Source organism: Neofelis nebulosa, chromosome 2 (genome assembly GCF_028018385.1).
Source record: "Neofelis nebulosa isolate mNeoNeb1 chromosome 2, mNeoNeb1.pri, whole genome shotgun sequence".
Taxonomy (NCBI): domain Eukaryota; kingdom Metazoa; phylum Chordata; class Mammalia; order Carnivora; family Felidae; genus Neofelis; species Neofelis nebulosa.
This window is the reverse complement of record NC_080783.1, coordinates 54228055-54241239: the sequence shown is the minus strand read 5'-3', so window position 1 is coordinate 54241239 and position 13185 is coordinate 54228055. Positions and strand designations below refer to the sequence as shown.

Here is a 13185-nt window from a genome sequence, read left to right as displayed (position 1 = left end):
TTGAATGATTACATTGTACATCGGAAACTAACACTGTATGTTAATTATACTTCAAAAAATAAATATAAAAAAAATTCAAACAAACAGCAGGAAAAAGCCCACTATAACTCAAATGTTATAACAAACCCTCTGATGATCTCTTCTGCTTGACAAAGTACTCAGTGCACCTTGGCCATGGCAGTCACTCCCAAATGAAAGCACCTACGGCTCTCTGCATCTCTCCCAAACTCCAGGCATGCTCTGGCCAGTTGAAGAAACTTCACTGTTACAGATATCCTATTTTTTCTAGTCCCACCTAAGATATTATCAAGACTGTAGGGGACAATTATATTATGCTTTTGACTCATATAAGAGTTCATAGTTCTATACTCCTACAACTTCTCTCTCTCCCTCTTTCATTTATTGTAGTTGAAATTGACCATGTTGGAGTTTGTTCATCTTTCTAAAACAGTGGCTCAAACTGGGGTTGCACATTGGAATCACCTTGGGAATTTAAAAAATATTATTCCTGTGTAGCACTCCTAGAGATTCTGATTTATTTGTATGGGATGTGGCTAAGGCATTGAGATATATATTAATTGTATTTTCCTATGTATTTATGATCTCCACTTCATATCATCTACAAATCTAATAGCCAAGTCATCAGTGTTCCCACCAAGTCATTGCAGAGTCCTAGAGCCTCAACTTGATATTGAAGAGGTACAAGTGGGTGTAGGCATTCAACCAGTTACAAATCCAGTAACTTACATTATCATTCAGTCTACAGCTTTCTACTCTATTCACAAGATAATATCAACAAACATTTTGTTAGATGTCCTATAGAAAGCTAGTCTAGGAAAGCTAGTCTAGGACAGTGGTTAAAAGCATGGATTCTGGAGCCTGACTGTCTGGATTCAAATCCCAGATGAGTTACCTGGATGACTTTGGGCAGGTAACCTAACTAGCCTCTCTGGATTTCAGTTTTCCTACTTGCAAAGTAGGTATAACAGTACTTACTGATAGGGCTGTTACAAAGACTAAATGAGTTTATGTATGTAAAGGGTCTGGCATATAGTTACTTTGAAAGTGTTAGTTATCACTGCTGTTATTCTGAAGCCCTTTAATGCACTATTTTAGTGCATTCACTTGATTAAAGACGGACAGTGACAAAATGTGCTGATAGAGATCCAACACTGGTTAAATCACTTGCAGCTGAAGCAAGAAATAAGTGTTAGAGATCATTTCTTTTTTTTTCAATATATGAAATGTATTGTCAGATTGGTTTCCATACAACACCCAGTGCTCATCCCAAAAGGTGCCCTCCTCAGTACCCATCACCCACCCTCCCACCCCCCATCAACCCTCAGTTTGTTAGAGATCACTTATAAACCATCCCTATTTTCTCCCTATCCCAATTAAGCATGATTCACAACCCATTAAAGAATTTCTAACTACTCTGTACACAGACTGACATCCATTGCTTGTTCCCCTCAATTTGTAAAAAGTTGTTGTATACTTAAATTATACAAAATTTGAAAGCTTCAATTAATCAAGAGTTAACTAACTTATCATGAGTATTGTATTACCCATTGTGCAATAATAAAAATACATAAAATGTAGGAAAATGCCAGAAAAAAGTCCCTGTAGATTAATTTCTGAATCTGCTTACACCTGAATATTTTCAAATTTCAAGCTCCCCTTTCCAGTGTGCCAAGAAAAAACTCAAGTAAAGAAATACCACCTTAACTTGCTGGAAGAAACAGAGGGTTTCTAGATGTAAATTCATTACTTCCATCATCTTCTAAAAAACCAACACTACCAAACAGTGAATTAGAGTGCCAAAAAATAGAAGCAGAATTACCATAGATATCCAAGTGAAATTCACACACCAATCTGAAATGTCAACAAAAAGATATTTGGCTAAATAGCCTGGTGGTGTTGCAGACTCCCTGGATGGAATCAGAAGACAGAAGATTCCTTGCTCTGATAGAACAGGCATTCCCTGTGGGAGGCACCTAGTTATCATTCAATTGCCATTTGCCAAGAAAATATAGCTATTGAGCAATCTCATCTTATAGGAAATTAAAAGAAACAGAATGCCTTAAACTACTAGCAACTTTAACTTACTCACCAGTGCCTCTTCTAAGAATTTGAGGACAAGTTAAAAAAAAGTTGTTCGATGATACTTAGTATTAAAATTTAAATTATGGATTCACATTGGCATTTTGCCATAACAAACAGACCATACAGACAAATAGGACTGATATAAGCAGGGGGACATTGGAGCTAACATGGAGACTAAAATAGTGATCTTTAAGGTAAAGAAGAATCAGAATCTTTTCCCAAAGAACATAGTTTAAATTCCAGAAAAATCTGCCAATACAATCTTGAACAATTAGAAGTAATGCATAACATAGTGACACTTATGACTAGGCAAAAGCAGAAAACAGACTGATGAGAGAAGGCAAAAAAAAAAATCTTTTGGGATCAAAATAATCAGATTGAAATAGTGATACACTGTTAAAAAGACATGAAAAAAATTGGAAGGAAGTTGGAATTTGTCCTATAGAGCAAAAGACATTGAGAAATGAACTAGATCATTGTGTGTGTGGGGGGGGTACCATTTAACTAAGAGAAGATACGGTTTACTGAACAGTTCTCTATTGGGCTATTTCCAAAACTTGAGTTAATTGCTCTCACATTCAACTGATCAATTTGGGCTCAAAACTGGTTTCCTGGTTTGACATGTCACATGACTGACAGAGAGAACTGAGGTGGCATTTTAGACTGGGTACAAAAAGGTTAGCTTAATGAAATTATTCCAAACATCTCCTCTACATTATTTACTAATCAACTTCAAGGTAGCCTAGGACAAAATTCTGTTATAGCACATGTAGTTTACTTCTATATATTTCTTTCTCATCTTGAGAATCAAATTATATGGTGATATCTAGTCACACTCATTGGGGATACTTATAAAAATAGTGGAGGCAGGGACATATTAGGAAGTGAAAAGAGACAAGAAAGGTAAAGCAAAGTCTGAGCAAAGAGGATTTTAAAATACAGGCTTAGGTGAGATAAAAAAAAAAAAAATGAGCCTTTATTCCTTCATTTCCCTGTGGGGAGGTTGCCCAGATGTTTAAAAGTAACATTTGGAGCCAGGATGGAAATGTTTTGCTCTGTTCTGGTGAGGTTAAAATTGGAGTAACTCTGGGCTAGGAACAGGGTTTTTGATAAATAGCTTAACATGTGTACAATGAATATTACATTAATACACTAAAAAGGGATTAGCATTCAGTAAAATCTGCCTATAAACATTTTAATATTGTATGAAGCACATAGTAGGTACACAATAAATGTTATCTCTATTCTTTTTTACTCAGCCATGGCTTAACATGTGTACGATGAATATTACATTAATACACTAAAAAGTGATGAGCATTCGATAAAAATCTGCCTATTAATATTTTAATATTGTATGAGGCACATAGTGGGTACACAATAAATATTATCTTTATTCTTTTTTACTCAGCCATGGTGCACTTAATAACTAAAGGATCCCATAGATCTTCTGAGTCAAGTTTGCAAGTTACTCTGTCTCTCTGTGAAACCTAGGAAGTAGCAGTCAAGAACATGAGTCCTAAAATCAAAAGGACAATGAGCATTTGAGTGAAGTCCAGATGGAGGAGTAGAGGGAGACCATGAAGGAGGGACCCCTCATCATGCATCTTAACTACAACAAAATAAAATTAATTTATAAGAATCTCAAACTTGTTAAAGGAGGAAAATCCTGAAAATGTTCTAGTTGATAAAGGATAACAATTGGAAATTGTTTATTTAAAATGTTACTGGCAACTGTTATTTAATATGCTGCCTTTATTGTCTTATTTCTGTAACTACAGGAGGCTTTCATATCCTTCCTCATGATTTCTGCTCTACCAATCCATATATATATATATATATATATATATATATATATATATATATACCATTTTAAGTTTCTCAAATGAAAACTTTCTTTTCATAGGAGATTCTAGGAATAAACTCCGAGGTAGAAACTGCTTTTATAGGAATATGAAGCTGGCATTTTGGTTTTGGCAGACCCAATTTTATTGGTAATAATTAGAGATCCACCTTCTTATTTAGAAAGTAGGTAGGGTTCCCACGTTAAATATAGGACACCCAGTCAAATGTGAATTTCAGCTAAACAATGAATAATTTTTAGTATAAGTATGTCCCAAATATTGCCTGGGACATACTTATACTAAAAAAGAATTTATCACCACAGCAACAAACCTCAAAACAAACTATATACAAACTATATAAATAGTCCAAACAAATAATTGCTTGTGTACGATAGGAAAGCTCACTGAACTTGGAGAGTACTTTGATTTTGTCATGTTCCTCAACTAAAGTATGTTTACTACCTACTTTGGTATTTGCTATGTGTCATAACTAATCATTTTTAAATGCTAAAGGGAACCCAGGATTGCTAGCTCTTGACATAAAAGTGAAAAGACACAGGTAAATTTCACATAGATTCACAAGAATCTCACATCCTCATGATAACTTTCTAAATCCTACTCCCGTGAAAGAGAAATCGATGCTAAGATTTTAGGCAAATATGCTGAATTATCCCTCACTTCTAGTGAATTTCTATGATCTATGTAATATGACAAGTTTTACTATTCTAGGAGAATTCTGACATTCCAAAACTTCTTTAAAGGTTTTATTTACTAAACATGTTAAATCATCAGAAATTTAAAAGAGAAAATCTCAATGCCCTTCTAATCTTCTAATTCTCAACACAAAAACCCAATTTGTCTCATGGGATTTGGGGAAGCAAGAAATATGAGATATTTGTTTGTAGTCAAAACCTGAAACAAAACCCCCCTGACAATCTGATGATGACTTGTGACATGACATTCCTAAAAGAACAGAAGAAAAATAAGTTGTTTGAAATTAGGCTCCACTGAAAATCAGAAAATCTCCTAATTATAATGGCACATATTATATGCATACGTTTCAATAAATACGATTTTAGCTTGGATCCTTTATCATGTGAAATCACTTAATAACCTAGGCAAAGATCCAAGGATTAACAAGAAAAAAAAATCATGAAATTCAAGATTTCAGAAGTGTTTTCAGTTCCATTGTCAAGGCCGTTTGAAAAAAAAAAAGCATAATAGCACCATTCCAATGTGTACCGTAATCCACCTGTATATATCTATTACCACCATACAAAGAAAAAACACAAGAATAAATACTTCATTAAATGTCTTGGTAGTTAATTTTGACCACCTCTATTTCAAAATGCACTATGACTAGCAAAACTTTCAACAAGGGTTATTTTCTGATAGAAAGAAAAGGCTAAGAAAATCATTCTTACAACATTTAAAGTACATTTCATCTATTATCACTTTGTGGAAACAAATAAAAACTATTTTTAATATAATTTTAGCATTTCAGAGCTTTTACTTTTCAAGATGAGGCAGTTGTATGAAAGAAGACATTTTCAACATTGCTAATACATCTTTGGGCTGTTTAGCTTTATTCCTTAACTAACCCTTCTCACAACACACATATGTATAATAACGTATGGGCAATGTATGGGTAGTGTATATCAACTATAAAATATATAAAAGCCTTGTCCTCTCTCCAGCATTGCTCTGGGATGTATTACCAAACAAGTAGATAAGTCTAATGATGAACTGCACAAAATGGTCAGTACTAATAGAGTGGTTTTCTACAAATGTATTACAAAAAGATGAATAAATACTATACATATGAGAACATAGCTATTTTGATGTCACACGTCAAGTAAAGTCCAAAGAGATAAATGTTCATAACTTTAAATCTGTAGGTTTTGGATTAAAAACATAAAGAATTTTGGAGAAATGACAATGCATTCAGAAAACAGACTAGGTTGAAGGTAAGAGTCTCTTCTTGAGGGTCTAATTAGGTACCTCCCTCCCTCTGCTTTTTAAAAATTTATCTCATAGAGACACCTTAGCAGAAACTATCAGCTTTGACAGAACACCGAAATCCTGGCAGTGAACCATAAATTGACCATTACCATAAAAAGAGCTGCTAAATGAGAAACCATGTGCTCAGTATAAAACTAATTTCATGCTTTCAAAAGCACACAGTGGCTTCTAGCAAGATAGTGGCCCTGGGACTTGCTGAGACAGATTGGCGAACACAAATGGTTTGCTCCTGATGCGTCTGCTTAGCCAAGCTTTACATGTACTGGCAGTAAACGGGGTTCTCGAATCTTCTGTCAAACGAATACACCCTTATCTATAACTTCAGAGTTGAAAGCTATAGAACAGCTGCCTCAAATAAATTTAGCAGGAAAAACACATACACACATATATAAATACATACCTCATGTGCCATGTTAGCTTCCAATCAAACAAAAATAGATTTCTCTGCAGACTTAACACACTAAACAGACACTTAATAAGCATACTGTTTTGTGAACACATCATAACTCTCAGTCCTTTCTTCTTTAGAACAGCTTCTCATCATGAAGGAATTGGAGTTCGAAGAGCCTAAGCAATTGGACTGCATATACTCGGAGGCTAACTTCGAGCTTGCCTCTATCTAGTTGGCTTGCAAATACTTTATACTTCCAATGCCACAACTGACCTTCCTGGGCAGGTGATCTAGTAATTTAACTTTCCAGCTGAGTGTCAGCACTTTATTTACATTTAAGTCATAAAATCTGATACATTTAAAATGTCACATCTAATTAAAACATGCTTTAGGAAGAAATGTTACTAATTTTCTCCTTCTTTCATTCAGTATACTGTCTCTAAAAATCAATTACTGGAGGTTGTCCAGTGTGTGACAGGTCATAACTTTTAATTATTAATGTCAAGCTTAACAAGGTATCAACTCCAGTATGTAATCCACTTCATTTACTTTCTTAGTTATCTTGTAAACATCACTTGCTTCCTCCTATATATTTTTCACATCAAAGATTCTACAAAGTACATTTAGTTCATAGTCATATGTGTGTGTGTGTGTGTGTGTGTGTGTGTGTGTGTGTATATATATATATATATATATGAAACACATGATAGCACTGCTAATTACCTACTTTCAGTAATGACAGCAAAATTGCATAATATCACTGACTTGTTCTGAATGTTTAAAATGCAAAGGAAGTCACCTACTGTTAAGATGTCCTCGGCAAACAGCTAGCACAGAAAGAAAAGAATGCTATCACACCGTGCATTTAAGGAGTTACTTCCCAATGAAATTAAAGAATCATATATTTTGCTCCTCAGTGTCGCCCTTCAAATCTGTCAGCACGACATGATAAACACAACTGATAACTCCACAGGATTCAACACAGCATAAGCATCTGTTACTGACACACCAGATACCAGATCCAAGTTTTTAGAATAAAAATGCTCACCTCTGCTAGGAAGTCCACTCCACATCCTGGCTGGGCTTTCACCAGCTTTGAGAACAACCAAGTTGGATAAACAAAACTTCCAGTATGTGACCAGTGTGATGCACAATGCTACCGAGACTTGGCTCCAGCCCTGATTATCTGTGTGACAGTACCACGCTATATCAGCGCAGCTCCAAACCTTCCCAGATGCTGGCTTATTGCACTGCTCATTGAAAATCCTTTACACGCTGGCAACATTTTAGGGAAGGACAAGCACACTCTGAGTCATTTGTAAAGAAAGCAGAGCAATTTCAATTCTATATCTCCATGCGTGCTGCAACCAGAAGCACTGTCAACCTACAAGTCTGAGGTGGATTTATGCCGAGAAACAGGCAACCTAAGCCTTCATTATCAATGCATGAAATCAGCCACTGTGCTCAAATTCAAGCAAACCACAAAAAGGATATGATTATGAAAGGCTCCACAGATTTAGCACCAAACCTTGTGGAATGAAGAATCATCTACTGAAATTGTATAAATGTTAAAAATAGCTCTGGCTTTTCAACAATGAGCAGGATGCAGAGAAGAAATCAGTAGTATATATTATAAGGACTTATAGTAAAAGCTGCAAAAAATCAATAAAGCTGTAGGTTCCTGGGACTTTTCTAGAGACAAATAAAATCAATAGAGGCTATCACAACAATAACAAAAATATTTCCATATATTTCACATAGATGTCCACTAAAGAGCAAGTTAAATATACTTCAACCCCTAATTGCTTGTTTCTAAATTAAAACAATAATGATAGTAAAAGTGGGCAGGAATATGCTAATACCAGGGCAAAATACTATCCAATTTACTGTAAGACAAATTCTTAAACAATAAAGATTTCAATGTACTCTGTGTAACAAGAAAATAAAGTAAAAGAGTATTTTTAACCCCATATTTTTTGTCTGCTTATTACTTTTTAAAAACTCTATAGCTCATTAAAATCCCCACCCCAGGGACGCCTGGGTGGCTCAGTCAGTTAAGCATCTGACTTCAGCTCAGATCATGATCTCCTGATTCATGAGTTCAAGTCCCGCACTGGGCTCTGTGCTGACAGCTCAGAGCCTGGAGCCTGCTTCGGATTCTGTGCCTCCCTCTCTGTCCCTCCCCTGCTCGTGCTCTGTCTCTCTCTGTCTCTCAAGAATAAACATTTAAAAAAAATTTCTTTAAATAAATAAAATCCACCCCATCCACCCCCAAATTTACACCTTTACCTTTTACCATCTTCTCTCTTTCAATACTAAAATAGAAGATGCAAGAGCCAGCTGACATACTCTTAAAAAGGTACAAGGTAGAATACCCCAAAAAGTAGCAATAGTGATTTGAGATCACAAAATATAGAGCTTTGAGACGTGCAAAGCGCAAAGCAAAAAGGACATGAAACATTTACCAAAAATTACAATGATAACTGGAAGAAATTCCTCGTAAGTAGAATTGACAAAGAACACATTCAAGGTTCTATTCGGATTTTTAAAGATGGGTTTTAGGCTCTCACTGAGACTCTAATGACAGAACAAATCAGGGTCCAATAAAGGCAATGCTGACCTGAGGACCTTCTGTGAAGGACTGTGGTCAATTCTAGAAATACTGCTAGCTCTTAGGTACCACATTTAGTACTGTCTACTAGATCCAAAATGTCTGTGTAAAAATAAGCACTATTCCTAATGCACATTTACATATCACAGCATTTTGGAGCAACTTAAAAATGGCACCCCCATAGGTGTCCTCCTTATATTTCTACATATATATTTTACTGTTTACAGGCCACTGGTCAGAACTCCTTCCTTGGAGACAGTTATAGACATACACAGAGTAGACATACACACGAGTATGTTTGTGTGTATATACAAGTACATTTTTGTGTGTGTATGTATACAAGCACATTTTTATGTATACATATATATACAAGCATGTTTGTGTGCGTGTGTTTACACACACCCCTACACCACAGGAAAATGCACTCCTCCTTTTGCAGTTACTCCTGAATTCCATTCATTTGTGCCTCATGATTTACTGATTCAGCAATTGCTCAGGGTTTTCTGTGTGTGTGTGTGTGTATGTGTGTGTGTGTGTGCACATGCACTTTTCTAGTCTTAGAAAATTGTTCATGAGATTGTGTGCCTAAAGTTCTTTTTATTATTATCATGCATGCAGCTCCCTAGTAATAAGGTAAATTTTCATAAAAAAATGAGGCCATAATATTTGATTATAGTCCTCAATCCCTAATCTAAAACCTTAGTGCCAGATGCATTTCAGAATTCAAGTGCTTTCAGATTTTAGAAAGATAATACTCTGCATAGAGCATGAATTATATAATGCTTCCAGTGGGGTCTGGGGCGACACTCTATAGTCAGACACAACATTTCTGCAGCAGAACATGTGCATATTCATACTAGATGGGATAAATAAAGTCTATAATTAACCTCATATCAGTTCAGGTCAGGTTTTGCCATCAGTATTAATTATAAAATCTTCTGATTTTCAGGGCTTCTTGGATTGCAAGAATTGCAGGTTAAGAGACTGTGGACCTGTAAAATGTTTACCTAAACTATTATAGGGTTATGGACCAGAAAATGGTACCTAAACAAGTGTTCTCTTGCTTGAGCAAGAGATTTGGTGATTAGCATTGCCTTGATAGGACAGGCAAAAAAGACAAGAGAAGGTGCTATTAAGACTGAGACACAAAGTAGAGCAGAGATGGGGCTGTAATGCAAGATGACAAAAGTAGGGCATGGGAGCAGAAAGTAAGAAGCAGCCATTCAGAACCACTGCGTCAAGAAAAAAAAAAACCATAATTATATCAAATGTTCATTGATTAACTACTTTATACCCAGTAATCTGAAAGGCACTTGCCAAAAATATTTGTTTTAGCAATGTACTTTATAATTTTCAAAAGAAAATTTAAAATTTTTTTTTCAACGTTTTTTATTTATTTTTGGGACAGAGAGAGACATAGCATGAACGGGGGAGGGGCAGAGAGAGAGGGAGACACAGAATCGGAAACAGGCTCCAGGCTCCGAGCCATCAGCCCAGAGCCTGACGCCGGGCTCGAACTCACGGACCTCGAGATCGTGACCTGGCTGAAGTCGGACGCTTAACTGACTGCGCCACCCAGGCGCCCCCAAAAGAAAATTTTAAAAAGAAGAATAGATTTTCAGAATGAGGCATGAAACATCTCACTCTCTTGTCAGTGTACCCTGAAACAAAACACCCATAATGTTCAACATCACATATGAAAATGTCACAAACAAAAAATAAACTTCATGAAGTAGAGGTCTCTATTTTATTGTTATATGCTATATACTATTTGGTGTAAGAGTTCTTCAAAATCACTTATAGAAAAAAATGTAGTAATATTCTTTACTTTCTTTTTTTTTTTTTTAATTTTTTTTTTCAACGTTTTTTATTTATTTTTGGGACAGAGAGAGACAGAGCATGAACGGGGGAGGGGCAGAGAGAGAGGGAGGCACAGAAGCGGAAACAGGCTCCAGGCTCTGAGCCATCAGCCCAGAGCCTGACGCGGGGCTCGAACTCACGGACCGCGAGATCGTGACCTGGCTGAAGTCGGACGCTTAACCGACTGCGCCACCCAGGCGCCCCTATTCTTTACTTTCAATATTCAAACTGTTTGACTTTAAAACCCATTTTTAAAAAGAATATTCCTCTCCCCCAAAACATGAATATTATGTTGTATTTACTTGGAGTTGTCCTATCAGTATATTTCTCAAATAAATCATTTTTTAAATTATGTACATTAAAGAACTTTAAGATAGCATTGACCCTGGACTTGAGACTTTGGGCCTGTAGAATATTCATCATCTTCTAAGAGATGGTGGTCAAACAGTACCAAGTTACACTTATATAGGATGAATAAGTCTAGAGAGCTGAGGTATAGTATGCTGACTAGAATTACCAATACTATATTGAGTACTGGAATTTTGCTAAGAGAGTAGATTTCAGTTGTTCTCAACACACACACACACACACACACACACACACAAAGTGATTATATTTGGAGATGGATATATTAATGAGCTTGACTATAGCAATCATTTCACTATGTAGATGTGTATCAAATCATGTGCTACACCTTAAATATATACAATTTTTATTTTTAAAAAAGACTATACATATACCACCTAAAAAGAAGAGCATTTCTTGGGTGGCTGTTGGGGCCCAGACTTGCAGTGGAAAGGAGTCCCAGAGGTGTTTATGAGAACACTGGTCTTCCTATTTACTGTACAAAGTACAACAGAATGTGTGGCTCTAATCTTAGTATCTAGAATATGACCATATTCAAAGTCATTTTCCATGTGAAGAAGGAAACCATTTATTCATTTTGACAGTACAACATAATTTAGTGAATTCTTTCTTTAGTAACCAAAATAGTACCCTGGGGATTTGCTGGAGTTACTGCAGCTTCTAAAAGTAAGTAACTATCCAGAGTGGGTAACTCCCCAGGATCAAAATCAGTATCTCCTTACACCTTTTACATCATGTCCACATAAGAACAAATAAACATCTGGTGTCTACAGGTCAAGAGTCTCTGGATTGCAAGACAGGCTCACTAGAGGGCAAACTCTTGAAATGAAGTGGGTCAACATGATATGAATGCCACTGCACTCAGGCCATAAAACAAAACAAAACAAAACAAAACAAAACCCCACAATAACCAGCCCACCAGCTCCTCCAAACTCATCAGGTAAACAGGAGAAGAGCAAACTTGTTCACAGTGGGCCGAAGAAACAGCTCCAGAAAAAACATAAGTGCAAAGATGAACACCAACCCCATGGTCAGTTATCACATTCCACAGGCATGTCTAATTTCAAACAATGTCCAAGAGCCTCCTTGGCTATGATGTTGTCAAGGGCATGAAAGCAGAACATCCATGTGAAGAAATCTGGTCAGTCAGGATGACAACACATTCAACTCACCATGTGAAACTGAACTTACTAATTTTAAATTCCTGCTAAGCCAGCTATCAAAAGCCTTTCTCCACAGATTAGTTCAAAATAGGTAACACACACACACACACACACACACACACACACACACACACACACACAACCAGGTAACAGATTTTAAGTTGGCCTTTGATAATTCTCATCACTCAGCCACCCAAACACTTGCCATCATTGTCTAAGATTCAATTCCACACTGAAAAGTGTTGGTATTTGGTTTTTAAAATCTAAATGCCAAGACTTGATATAAAATAACTCTTAAAAGTTCATAGTCCAAAGAATTCTTAAAGCAAAAGATCATCTGTCCTCACTAAAAGGGCCAGCCACTCCTTTTAATTCTTTATTTAAAAAAGTCCCTTTCAAACTCTTATATATGTCAATTCCGTAGAGTTCTATATTTATATGATGGGCCCCTTGTTTATAGTTTTTAACCACGTGCACAGAATATAGAATTGTTCTATAATGACTTTTTGAGGTCTACCTTAAAATGTTCTAGAATTCTGACACCATTCAAAATGGCTGGGGTTCTGTCTCAAAGTATTTGGGAGACTGGAGTTATAACTTGAGACATCATCCTATTTCTGAATTGCTCTACTCTCATTATAAGGACCCTCAATAAGCCCAAATCTCAGTTGAATTTACCTGGAGAGTACCCATGTGTGGCACTAACTCTATTCCTGTTTTGAAGAATAGACTTAAGCTAGGATTTTGTAAAATACTTGAAAACTTATAATGATCAATTCTGGCCAAGACAAAGAGTCAAAAAAGTATATTAATATTCCTTCTACTGTA

General features: G+C 36.0%; 1 protein-coding gene across 5 annotated transcripts in view; it reads right to left on the bottom strand.

Annotated features, from left to right (window-relative positions):
- ZNF385B (zinc finger protein 385B) overlaps nucleotides 1-13185 on the bottom strand; it is a 405481-nt gene that overhangs the window by 284369 nt on the left and 107927 nt on the right. The window contains exon 4 of one of the 5 annotated variants that reach the window (XM_058712603.1): nucleotides 7406-7543. The exons of 3 other annotated variants lie outside the window; for them this stretch is intronic. In XM_058712603.1, coding sequence (XP_058568586.1) covers nucleotides 7406-7543 — 138 coding nt within the window. Of the gene's footprint in view, nucleotides 1-7405; nucleotides 7563-13185 lie in introns of those variants that run through there. One more of the 5 variants, XM_058712594.1, reaches the window with a different exon arrangement.